The sequence below is a fragment of the Leopardus geoffroyi genome, chromosome E2, assembly GCF_018350155.1.
Source record: "Leopardus geoffroyi isolate Oge1 chromosome E2, O.geoffroyi_Oge1_pat1.0, whole genome shotgun sequence".
NCBI classification, from domain to species: domain Eukaryota; kingdom Metazoa; phylum Chordata; class Mammalia; order Carnivora; family Felidae; genus Leopardus; species Leopardus geoffroyi.
Window position 1 is genome coordinate 49,316,322 of NC_059335.1, and position 13,206 is coordinate 49,329,527.

The window sequence follows — 13,206 nt, forward strand, 5'->3', positions numbered from 1 at the left end:
TCTCTCTCCCTCTTTCTCTGCCCCTCCCCTGCTCCTGCTTGCTCTCTCAAAAGAAGTAGAATAAACTTGAAAAAAGAAAGAGTCGGCAAGCTTTTTTATCATCACTATGCTCCAGCAAGCCCACACAGCCTGGTCAGTAGTAACATAAACACCCCTCCCTGCTGGACCAACTGCCTTCATCTCCCCCCCCCGTCACCCCTCCCCCACTCTCCCCCCCCCCTCCCGCCGGCCATGAAGTTTGGTGAGGCCCCAATCAACAAGTGCCAACAAACTTTTGTTGATTTCTTTTTCAAGGTTTTTATTTTTCAAAATATACAATTTATTTACACCTTTATGTCACAACTGTAGTTTGTATATTTATTCCAAAATCTTTAAATAACTCCACAGTAAACAGTACAAATCACAGGATCCGTCAAGCTGCTTCTCTGTAGCCTTTACACTCTTAGAGATTCTAAAATGTTTCAAGTAGTAACGGTTTCTGGGTGAGAAGAGAACAAAAACGGGACAAAATGTCTTACATAAGCCTGACGTGTGGGATTAGATATGGCGATCTGAGCAGCTACTCGGTCGGGGGCCAGACTAAGGGCATTTATATAGTTGATAAATAAGACCCTCTCATGAGCAGTGAGGGTTTTGGTTATGAGACAGGGGTGGGAACCTCATCTGCTGAGGGAGGTGCAGGGAAGCAGCTGGGGAGGGGGTAAGGCACCGCATGAAGGCTCCTTCTCGGCGTGAGGAGGTGCTGGCTGGAAGGGTCCTGAGTGGGGCGGCAGAGGCCCACCAGTGCCAGGCGGAGGTCAAGAATGGCCAGAGACGGGGTGGGGCTCCTGCCCACCGAGAGGCCCCGGTCGCCTCCCCCGGGGAAAAGCTGTGTGATTCTGAAGGCAGGTGGGGAGGTGGCTAGAGAAGCTGGCGGTTCCTCAAGAAAGGGGCCCGGGGTCCCGCCAGCTAGGAGGCCATGCCAGAGGCCCCCCGCCCCTCTGCACAGGCCGGTAAGGGCCGGGCGTGTGGGTGGGGCACGTGTGGCAGCCTGAGGCATCCGGCGGTGCAGCTGGCATTTGTGATTGGGGGCAGGGGACAAAGGCACTGCCCCGGGTCTGGAGGTGGCCCATGGGAGGCATCATGTTGTCTCTCTCTTTGTGAGAGCCCTTCATCCACCTCAGTGTTCTCCTCTCATCAGGAGAACAGCCAGAGCCACCAAACCCTCCCCGGGAAGGGAGGAAGAGGAAGACGAGGACCCCAGGCCCGTAGACTCACTTTGCTGTTAACACCGGCAGCTCCACCACTGGGGGGTGGGGGGGGGGGTTCTCCCAGGTGGCCCAAGGTGCTGAGACACAGGTGGGTCACAGGCCTGGCCCCAGGGGTCAGTTTCCTTCATTCCCCTTGGGAAATTCCCCATTGGCCAGGTCCTGAAGCCATCCTGTGGGCTAAGGCTCTGGGCAGGGAAGCTAATGGAGAGGCCAGGACGCTCTAGAAAAGAGCTAGACCCTGAGAGCCACCTGGGTGCCTCGTGGACATGACCCTCCAGTGGGGGGTCAGGAGGGCAGTCTCAGGGTCTGTCGCAGTCTTCCGGGTCTCTCCAGCATGCCCCCACCAAGCCCAAAGGCCCGACAAAGCCTGTCCCGCCTGGCCAAGCAAACCTTCTTTGCAGGGTCTGGATGGGGGGTGGGGGTGAGGCAGGGGCCACGGCTGGGCTGAGGGCAGGACGGTGGGGCTGGGAGTTGTCACTGCATCTTCAGGTGGGGCTCTTCCGGCATAAGGGTGTGGAAGAAATGATCCCACAATTTAGTGCTGATGCCAAATCCTAGAGAAGGAGAGAAATGGGGAGAAGATGAGGGACCAGTGAAGGCGTGGGAGAAATTTCCTCGGGAAGGGAGCCTGGGGAGGGCTAGCACGCAGGCAGGGTTTGAACATCTGTCCCCGCTGGCCTTCCCAACTCTCAGGGCCCTCCTGGCAGAGGTTGAGAGCAGAGCACTTGTGTTTGTAGTCTCCCAAGGATGCCACTGGAATAAACCCAAGTTCCTTATCCAGCCTGTGTTTGGTGGGAGAGCCTGGCCCTTGCCTGAGTCTCTTCCCCTCTGTCTCACACTTCAGCTTCTTCCTTCTCTTTGGAGATGTCAAGTTCATTCCTGCTGCAGAGGCTGGAACAGAAGCTTTGCACCTGTTGCTTCTGGGATGTTCTTTCCCCAGACATTGGATGCTGGCTTCTCTTAGCTTAGGCCTCAGCTGTAAAGACACTTCTGCAATGATACGTTCCTAGACCACTTTACCTAGTGCTGTTTCATCCAATGCGGTAGCCACTGACCTGTGTGGCTGCTGAGCCCCGAGAACGTGGCTGGAGCTACGGAGGCACTCGATTCCTAATTTCATTTCATTTCATTTTTTTAAGTTTTTTTTTTTCTAATGCTAATTTATGTTTGAGAGAGATAGAGACAGAGACAGAGCATGAGTGGTGGAGGGGCAGAGAGAGGAGACACAGAATCCAAAGCAGGCTCCAGGCTCTGAACTGTTAGCACAGAGCCCGATATGAGGCTGGAACTCGTGAACCACAAGATCATGACCTGAGCCAAAGTTGGAGGCTTAACCTACTGAGCCACCCAGGTGCGCCACCCCCCCCTTTGTAAGTTTTAATTTCATTTTATTTAAAAATTTTTTTTTAAATGTTTATTTATTTTTGACACAGATAGAGACAGAGCATGAGCAGGGGAGGGGCAGAGAGAGAGGGAGACACAGAATCCGAAGCAGGCTCCAGGCTCTGAACTGTCAGCACAGAGTCCAACATGGGGCTCGAACTCACAGACCACGAGATCATGATCTGAGCCGAAGTCGGACGCCCAACAGACTGAGCCACCCAGGTGCCCCAATTTCATTTTATTTTAAATAACTTTAATTCCAATTTAAAAATTTAGAGTTGACTGAGTTACTGGAAAACTTTTTTAAATTAATTAATTTATTTTTTACGTTTATTTATTTATTTTGAAGGGTGGGGGGCAGAGAGAGAATCCCAAGCAGGTTCCCTGCTATCAGCAAAGAGCCCCACACAGGGCTTGATCTCCTGAACTGTGAGATGATGACCTGAATTGAAATTAAGAGTCAGAAACTAAACAACTGAGCCACCCAGGTACCCCTATTTATTTATTTTGAGAGGGAGACAGAGTGAGCAAGCAAGAATCCCAGGCAGGCTTTGCACTGTCAGCATGAAGCCTGACTCGGGGCTCAAACTCACAAACTGTGGGATCATGACCTGAGCCGAAATCAAGAGTCATGAGTTGAGTGATTATTCAACCAACTGAGCCACCCAGGCACCCCGATCTACTGAAAAACTTTTAGGCATGTTTAGGACAACTCACCTAATGTGAATTCACTTTTTTAAATAGTCAATTTTATAAACTCTAAATATAGATCAAGTATTTCTAATAAGGGGCGCCTGGGTGACTCAGTCGGTTAAGCGTCTGACTTTGGCTCAGGTCATGATCTCGTGGTTTGTGAGTTTGAGCCCGGCATCAGGCTCTGTGCTGACAGCTTGGAGCCTGGAGTCTGCTTCGGATTCTGTGTCTCCCTCTCTCTCTGCCCCTCCCCTGCTCATGCTCTGTCTATGTCTCTCTCAAAAATAAATAAGCATTAAAAAAATTTTTTAAAGCATTTCTAACGAAAACTTAGCACTTGAATTGAGATGTGCTGTAAGTGCAAAGTACACACTAGATGTTGTGAAGATGTAACATAAGAAAAATAATGTAAAATATCTCATTAGCGATTTTTTATATTGGTTACAGGCGGAAATGGTAATATTTTGGTTGTATTTGGCTTAATAAAATATATATATATATTTACTTTTTTTTAATGTTAATTTTTTTTTTTTTTTTTTTTGAGAGAGAGACGGAGTGCAAGCAGGGGAGGGGCAGAGAGAGAGGGAGACACAGAATCCAAAGTAGGCTCCAGGTCCCAACCTGTCAACACAGAGCCTGACATGGGGCTTGAACCCATGAACCAGGAGATCATGACCTGAGCTGAAGTCAGATGTCCAACTGACTAAGCCACCCAGCGCCCCTTAATAAAATATATAATAAAAATTTTTTAAAAAATGTTTTTATTTATATTTGAGAGAGAGAGAGAGAGAGAGAGAGAGAGAGAGCTTGAATGGGGGAGGGGCAGAGACACAGAGACAGAATCTGAAGCATGCCCAGGCTCCAAGCTGTTAGCACAGAGCCTGATGCAGGGCTGGAACCCATGAGCCGATGTCAGGCGCTTAACCCACTGAGCCACCCAGGCACCTGTAAAATATATTATTAAAACTAACTATATCTGTTTAATTTTGCTTGTTAACGTGGCTACTAGAAAATTTGAAATCACATCTGTGACTCGCGTTGTTTTTATGACACAGAGCCGGACCCTCCCCGACATCTCGTGGTTTCTTTTCTTTGTGGCCCTCATCACTGTCTAAAGTTATCTTTGCTGTGTGTCTCCCAGTGGGTAGGGTGGGAGCCCCCGGCTTGCCTTCCTGTGTATCCCCAGCACCCAGAACAGTACCCGACCCTTGGTAGGGGCTCACTGGTGGCTGTAAACTAAATACGAGAACGAATGAGGGAGGCTGGGAGTGGGCGGCCTCACCTGACTGCTGATGTGCAAAGTGATGCTTGACGTGGTGAGCCTTCATGTTGTACAGGTAGGAGCCCTTGTGCGGCGAGCCGAAGTGCAGGTAGTAATGTGTCATGTCGTAGAGGATGTAGCCCAGGAGGCCCCCAGCGAACACAGTGCCCCCCACCGCCTCCGGCAGGAGGAGCTGTAGCAACGCGTAGAAGAAGGCAATCGCCAGAGAAGCCGGCACCGGGGGAAAGACCAGGCGGGACTCATCGAAGGGTGCCTGCGGAGGGAGAGGCTCACGCGTCAGCAGACGGCCGGGCCGGGCGGCCTGCCTGTGGTCCCAGCACCGCAGAGGACAGGGGCAGAGCCGCCCGCGCGTTCCAGTGAGGCGGCAGCAACCTGTCACGGGTGGGCTTGGCACCTTCGGTGGCTTTGGGGAGGGCAGGCCACCATGCTTGAAGGCCCTTGAGAGACTGTTTCCAAGCCAGGACGGGTCCTGGAGACCTGTCCAAGAACAGGGCGGCGGACGTGATGGGGGCGGCGGGCTCCCAGCCCACGAGGCCACTTTGGCCCTGGAACTTGTTAGGTGCTAGAGAGGAGCCTCACCGCCAGATACCATGCGGGGTACCCGGACGGAGGCCTGATGTTGTCTGGGGGGGCAGCACACCAGCAAGAGGAGGTTAACGCAGGCTCACAGGGTAGACCCGTACCAGAAGTGTGAGCGGATGCGGTCTCCCTGTCCCCACCTCCTAGGGGGCGTTCCAAGGGGGTGTGGTCACAGTGAAGCAGATAAGAGAGCCAAGCCTTAGACTCCAGCTTCAAGAGCCAAGGGCCTGGCATAGAGGTAAGGTTTTAGAGACTGCTTGGTGAGTGTTCTAAGAAGGGACAGACCCTCTCTGGGCTGGAGGAGAAGAGAGAGAGAAAGCAGGTAATAGCCACAGAGCAATGCGCGGGTGTGCGCCTCCCCACCGCCCCCCTCCCCCCCAACCCCCCAGGACCAGCTCCTGGAAGAAAAAGGCAGGAAGGGAGGGAAGCGGGGAGGGAGAAAAGAAGAAAGACAGTTGAGAGCACAGACTCTGGGGTTCACAGAATGGGGCCCACCATCCTGGCTGTGCCAGGTGGGACTTTGGACAAGTTCCTCAGTTTCTTAATTTCTCTAAGCCTCAGTCTGCGGCTCTGCGGAATGGGGAGAACTCTAGCACCATCCTCAGAAGGAAGCTCCACCAGGACAGTGAGTTTTTAGTTTTGTTCTGTTGTGTCTAGAACAGTGCCCGCAAGTAGGGAGCGCTCAGTGAACGTCTGTTGAATGAACGAACGAACGAATGAATGAGAGGCTGTGAGGATTAAAGATGACGGCTGAAATGTACCTGCAGCGTGCCTGGTGTCAATAATGAATGGTGTGCAGACACGCATGCTCACTCTGTCCACGCCCGCTTCCAGTTAGGACCCAGTCACCCCTCTGAGCAGCAGCAAATGCCCTGACGGCCACTTGTTCCCGGCCTGACTCCCAGAAAGATCAGCAGCTCCCCCGAGCGGGTCACGGTTGCCAGGCCCCGGGCAGGAGCCTGCCCTGCTCACCTTGTGGTGCTGGCCGTGCAGGATGAAATGCAGCAGGATAAGGTAATAGCTGTCCCCGGGGGGCTTCATGTGGAACAGGAAGCGGTGGATGAGGTACTCCGCGAGGCTCCAGAGGAGCAGCCCCAGCACGAAGAGGCCCGGGAACACGGACTTAGGCATGGCCACCGAGTACTCTGCAGAATGGCCAGACAGAGGCAAAGTCAGGGCAGACAGCCCCAGGGGGCGCTAAGGCCTGGTGGCTCCAGACACGCCATCTCACGGCCCCGTCACCTTGGGGGCTGCTGGTCTCCATCCAGCAGCTACGGGGCCGGGCCACACTGATGGGACTCTTGGGTCAAAATGGGAAGGAGGCCGTGAGGGGCTGCGGCGCTCAGAGGGGTCCTCCCCGGGAACAATGGGGCTGCTGGCCAGAGGTCTGAGATCTTCCTTAGGGGGACTGAGGGGAGCAGCTGTTGCCAGTGCTGGAAATTTCTCTGGTGCTATGTTCTGAACGTGTCCCCCCCCCCCCCCCCCCCCAATTCATAGGTGAACAGAAACATCACTGCCAATGCGATGGGATTAGGAGGTGGGGCCTTTGGGAGGTGATTGGGTCATGAAACGGGAACCCTCATGAACAGGACTAGTGTCCTTATAAAAGAGACTGCACGGGGCGCGTGGGTGGCTCCGTCGGTTAAGCGTCTGACTTCGGACCAGGTCATAATCTCGTGTTTCTTCAGGCTCTGTGCTGATAGTTCAGAGCCTAGAGCCTGTTTAGGATTCTGTGTCTCCCTCTCTCTCTCTGCCCCTCCCCGACTCATGCTCTGTCTCTCTCTCTCTCAAAAATAAATAAACATTAAAAAAAAGCGGGGGGGGGGGGAGAAAAAAAGAAGGACAGAGACTGCACCTAGCTCCTTCCCCTTTTGGCCATGTGAGGACACGATAAGATATTTGAGACCTGCAAGAGAGGCCTTCACCTGACCAGGCTGGCATCCTCATCTGGGACTTTTAGTCTTTTGAACTGTGAGTAATACATTTCCTATTTTTTATAAGTCACCCAAGCTGTGATGTTTGATTAAAACGGTCCAAATGGCTGACGCTTCTGGGAAGGGTGACTTTGTTTCGGTGGCATAAGGGAGAGGGAGGGACGATCCCAATGAAGCCAGCAGAGCCTGGGGGTTATTGATGAAAACTGTTAACAACCCGGGATCGGTGGGGCTGGGGGTAGGGCAGGAGGGACAGGAAACCCAAGCAGAGAAATCTTAGCAGACAAGACTTAAAATCACAGCTGTGAGGGAGACGTGAAAAAACCGAAGATGATTCGCTCGGAGACCAGAAGACTTCAGAGATGTAACTGTCATCAGGTGCGAGTTCCCAACACCCAGTGGTCTGAGGACAGCCCGTAGTCGCTGAGGGTCTCCTTCCCTTTCCCCATTCATTCTTTGACTTCATGGTGACGTCAGCTCTGGTCACTATTTTCTCCAAGCCTAACCTCACCCTCTTAGCTTTACTTTTCCCCACAAGCCACTCCTTTGGCCAGACTTCCTCTCCCTTTTTAAAAATAATAGTCTTACTGAAATATAATTCACATGCCGTACAATTTACCCACTTAAAGTGTATAATTCAGTGGTTTCTAGTATACTCAGGATTGTGCCACCATCACTAGTCAATTTTAGAACATTTTCATCACCCCAAAAAGAAACCCTGTATCCATTACCAGTCACTCCCCACTTCCTTCCACACCCCTGCCACTTTGCAACCCATGGAAACCACAAATCTGTGTTCTGTCTATGGATTTGCCTATTCAGGACAGTTGATATAAATGGACTCATAAAATACATGGTCTTTTATGACTGGCTTCTTTTACATACGCTATTTTGAAGGTTCACTGATATCGGGTGCCTGGGTGGCTCAGTCAGTTAAGTGTCTGACTCTTGATTTCTGTTTAGGTATTAATCTCACGGTGCATGAGATCGAGCCTTGCGTGCGGCTCTCTGCTGACAACTCAGAGCCTGCTTGGAATTCTCTGTCTCCCTCTCTCTTTGCCCCTCCCCTACTCTCTCTTTCTCTCTCTCTCTCTCTCTCTCTCTCTCTCTCTCTCTCTCAAGGCCCATGGATGGCTCAGTCGGTTGAGTGTCTGATTTCAGTTCAGGTCATGATGTCACAGTTTATGAGTTCCAGACCCGTGTTGGGCTTGCTGCTGACAGCGCAGAGCCCGCTTTGGATCCTCTGTCTCTCTGCCCTCCCCCACTGCCACCACTCTCTCTATATATGTCAAAAATAAACATTTTTTAAGAAGGTTCATTCATGTTGTTGTATGTATCAGGACTTCCTTCCTTTTTAAGACTGAATATTTTTCCATGTTATGCATAGACCATCTCCGTTTATCCATTCCTCAGTTGATGGGCATCTGGGTTGTTTCTATTTTAGGGCTGTGATGAATAATGCTGCTATGAGCGTTCATGGACAAGTTTTTGTGGGGGCATGCTTTAGTTGTCCTGGGGATAAGCCTAGGAATGAAATTGCTGGGTCGTATTGTAACTATGTTTACTCTTTTGAGGAACCACCAAACTGTTTTCCAAAGATAGCCGTTCTCTTTTGATCTTTCCTCCATCTCCCTTACCCACCCCCATGAATCCTCAACCCAGTACAAGAACCTGTCTGTCCTCTGCATATGCAAGCTGCTGAGCACAGAGGGAGAGCTGTGCAGACACGGGTCTGGAAGCTTCGACCTCAGCTCTTGCGCGGTGATCCTTTCATGTCTCCAGGCTTAGATCCCTTCCTGCTGCTCTCAAACACTGCCCCCCTCCGTCCACCCAGCCTCCTACTTCAGACTTCCTCCACACCTTCCCTTCCACCTTTAACCATACCCAATTCTGCCCCTGCCCTTGAACTTCTTTCCTGCTCCTCAGGGAAGAGAGAGGCACCCAGGCACCTGGGTACTGGATGGTGGCAATAATCATAACAGCAGGTGTATACTGATCAGTAACTACATACCGAGCACCCTGTAAGTGATTTACATGGATTACTTCATGTTTCCCCTCACTGCAACCTTATGAGGGAAGCCCTGACATTACCCATATGAGTGAGGATATGGAGATACAGACAACTTAAGTTACTTGCCAGGCTCAACCCACTAGGGAGTGCAGAGGCCACAGCCTGCTTCCCCCACCCCCTCCATCCCGAGCCCCTCCATCCCAACCAACTCCTCTCTGGGCATCTTCAACTTCTTCTCTAGTGGGCTTTCCCATCATAGACTCTGTCCCTGATTCATAGCCAAGCCTATGGGAAAGACAGACTAGACTCATATCTCTACTTGATTGCTTCCCATTTGATTCTCAAGCCCCTACAGTCCGTCTTCTGCCCCAAGCCACTGGAATTGCAAAGGCTATTCAGGAGGGACTTCTTGCCAGATCTAGTAAGCTTTTCAATTCCTCCCCTGCTTGGCTGTGGCATATGATATTAGTGACCAGTCTCTTCTTGAATCTGGAGCCCCCACGAGTTCCTAACCTGAGGTTGTTGAACACCCAGAGTCCTCAGCTGGATTCCAGGGTGTCTGTGAAACTCCTGAAATGGTAACCCAAATGATGCCTCTTTGTACGATTTTTCAGGAAAGCGAGTCCACAGCTTCTCAGAATATCTCGAAGGATCTACGACCAGTATGGTTAGAATACACAGCTTGGCTTTTCTCCTCTTCCCTAGATGCCCCTTGTCAGGTTCCATCATGGAAATGCTGCCTCAGTCCCCAGCGTCAAAGCCTTCCTGCTCCACTCTCCCATACTCCCTGCTCGATGTGGGAAGGTGGCCACACCCACAGGCTGACCACCCCCCACCCCAGACCCACACTTCACCCCAGCCCCGGACAGCTACTTGCTACAGGGGAACCTCCACATGGCTGTCCACAGGCCCCCAAAGTCAACAGTGGCCAGACAAGACCAATCTTCTTCCTCTTCTTCGTGCCCATCCCATCACCCCACGATGCTCCTCTTGGGTTCTTTCCTCTGCCAGAGGCACCAATATCCACATGTGACCAAAGGCTTAACTTATCCCTTTCTCTCGCATCCATCCAGGCACCTGTAGGCTCCCCCTCTTTAACATGTCTTGGCAAAGCAAAAGAAGCCAGACACAAAAATCCATGTTCTGTATGATTCCATTTGTATGGAATGTCTAGAAGTGGCAAATGTGTAGAGACAGAAGGTAGATGTGGTGGTTGCCAAGGGCTTGGGGCGTGGGAAATGGAGAGCAATGGGATTTCCTTTTGGGGTGATGAGAATGTTCTGGAACTAGACAGAGGTGGCAGTTGCACAATGTTGTGGATGTACTAAATGGCACTGAATTGCTCGATGTGAAATGGTTAATTTTGTTATGTGAATCTCATCTCAATTAAAAAAAAAATCTCTCTCTGGTCGATTCTTTGCTCTTAATCCCCTACTACCTTATTACTTCTTGCCCAGTGATGGCATCTGCCTCCCATCCCAGTCCCCTGCCTCCGTGCATGTTCAAACCCTTCCACGGTGCCTCGTTACCTTTAGGCAAAGTGCAAACACCCAACGAGGCACTCAGAGTCCCTTGAGACCTGCCCAGCCAGCCACATCCTGCCTCGGTTCCCTGTTGCCTGGTAGTGGGACCAAACCAAAGCATGTGTGGCTCCTTAGATGTGCCACATCCTCCCACCTCCCCATCTTATCCCTAATTTTGTTCATATTTTCTTTACTGGGATTCCCTCCCTGCTCCCTTATCCTCGGAGATTCAGCCCATGTGTCTCCTGCGAAAAGCCTCCGCAGATGCCCCTCATCCCCACTGGGGCTGGTTTTGAAGCTCCTGCCCCACCCTTTATATCATATCACAGCTACCGTGCTGCACCCTGGCTTGCGGGTTTTATCACTGGTCCCCATTTTATGGCAAGGGAGGCCTTTCATTTGATATCTCCAGGCCTTCACACAGCAGGTGCTTGGATACTTGAGAGATGGGTGGTTGGAAGCAAGTCCCTCTGAAGGGCTGTACCCAGGTGAGGTCTGATCTGTGTCATTCTAAGGGTAGAACGGGGCCTAGAGGAAGGCAGCTTCGGGTTCTGTTGAAGGAAGCGTGGATGGCCACAGGTGGCTGCTGAGGAAGGAAGAAAGCCCAGGAAGGCAGGGAGGAGGAGGTGAGCTTCTAGCTCTTTGGAACAGAATCTAGGCCCAGCCCCATTCTGACAAAACAATGAAAGACCAAGGTGAACCTAACCTTTTGTACCAGGCTGAGCTGAGGGTGGGGGGAAGGGTGGGCAATAATCATGACCTTGGCTTGAAAGCTTCTCAAATGGGACCGTAGTGATGACTGTTGGCTCAGTGGGGAGGGAGCAGTGGCTTTCTAAAACCTCTCCCCCACACAGGGCCTACCAGCCACAGAGTGGTAATTTAGAGCCAGATCCCTAAGAACGGGCACTGAGAGGAGGCTGGCTTCCTCCTCTCTACAGTTCCTGACCTGCAGCTCCGCAGGTTACTGTCCCACTGTGGTGGGCTCAGTGGGTGGCAGTTTGTCAGGACATCAACCTATGCCACGTCCACATTTGGTACAAGATGCTTCCCTAACAGCTCTGTGCGAGTGGCCGCCTGACCTTGGCTGAGCTGCTCTGGTAGGCAAGGAACCCTGCTTCTAGGGAGGTCCTGACACCTTTGGGGTCCTTCAAAACACGCTGGTTTTGGGCTTTGGCTTTGCAGACGTGGGTTCAAATCCTAGCTCTGTACCACCTACCTCGGTGTTTTCTCAACAGTAAAATATCCTACGCATTGTGAAAGGCTGTTGTTAGGATGGAGGGAATAGACCACCTAATGATATGATAAGTATAGATAATACACAGTAAGAAGAATATATTTTCAGATAGTAATACTGATAATATAATGCTCCTCATATATAATAAGTAGCTACTATAATATTTATTCATTTATTTAGCTACTATAATTTTTAAATGGGACCATTCACATTTAAATATGAGGCAAAATACACCTAAGTTCTAACTTGTGGTCCTACTGTGCCCATCTTCTCTTGATTCTCCTTGTAGAGTTCTGGAGGGTCCCTGGTTGAAGAAGTTCCCCAGCCCCCCGCCTCTGCCTGCCCAGAGTGCAGGAGCCCCACCTCGGTGCTCAGCTTTCCCATCAGCAGGGAGAGGACTGGACACACAGGAACATTCTGTGGCCACAGACTTTGGTCTTGACCTTGGCTCGGACTCCCACCACAGAGCCCGTTGGAGGCCTGCAGCGCCACCTGGGGTGCCGCTGGGCAATGGTTCTGGCTCAGCACTCCCTCTCATCTGCTCCCAGGAACTGCTCTAGGGGCCATCCTCAGTTTCCAGAACCCCTCTGCCTTTCAGAGCATTCTCATTCACGCATCTAGGCATCTCAGCATCGCACTGGTGTCTCCGTTCAGCTTCCACTGCCTCTCGGCCTCCCGAGTCCTCTGCCTCTATTCCAGCGCGCCCTCTGTCCACCAGTTGCACCGGGACCCTGCTGAGCACCTCCCTGCCTCACTTCGCTCGCTCTTAGTTTCTCTGCTGGCGCCTGTGCCTTGCCTGACGAGCTTGGGGAGGAGGGAGGGATGTGGACACATCTCTCTCACGCCATCATTACTGGCATCACGGTCACAGACTCTACACTGGGCCTCTATTAGCGCATTTCAGCGCTCTGCAGAGGTCTGCGTTCAGGCCAAGCCCCCAGGTCACCCTCCCTGCCACGCAGAAGAGTCCCCTCCTATAGGTCAAGTCTCTGCCCGCCCCCTCACCCCAGCATCACCCCTGTCGGCCCATCCGGCCGGAGCTGGTACCGAGTGGCATCTCTGGAGGGCTCCTGCAGAGGGACCCGGGCCAAAGCTCTGGCATCCCCTTCCCCCTCCGGCTGCCAGCCCCGGCGGCCCAGCCACTGTTGGTGATTGTTAGGGGAGCGCCGGGTGGACAGTGGGCGATTCAGCGAGCAGGCCTTCTGAGCAACAAGCCTTGTGCTGTGCCTGAGCTATTCAGCGTGGGCAGAAAAGGGTAACCTTGGCATGTGGGGCGTGCATATTAACCCTTGGTGACCGGGAGCAGTTTGGGGCTCG

General features: G+C 52.0%; 1 protein-coding gene across 1 annotated transcript in view; it reads right to left on the reverse strand.

Annotated features, from left to right (window-relative positions):
- Positions 1–277: 277 nt before the first annotated feature.
- The window catches only part of FA2H (fatty acid 2-hydroxylase), a 57,191-nt gene continuing 44,262 nt past the window's right edge, over positions 278–13,206 (reverse strand). Inside the window, exons 5-7 of the mRNA XM_045443540.1 lie at positions 6,160–6,332; positions 4,609–4,861; positions 278–1,804 (exon numbers count right to left, since the gene is read on the reverse strand). Coding sequence (XP_045299496.1) covers positions 1,725–1,804; positions 4,609–4,861; positions 6,160–6,332 — 506 coding nt within the window. The 3' untranslated portion in view covers positions 278–1,724. The remainder of the gene's footprint in view (positions 1,805–4,608; positions 4,862–6,159; positions 6,333–13,206) is intronic.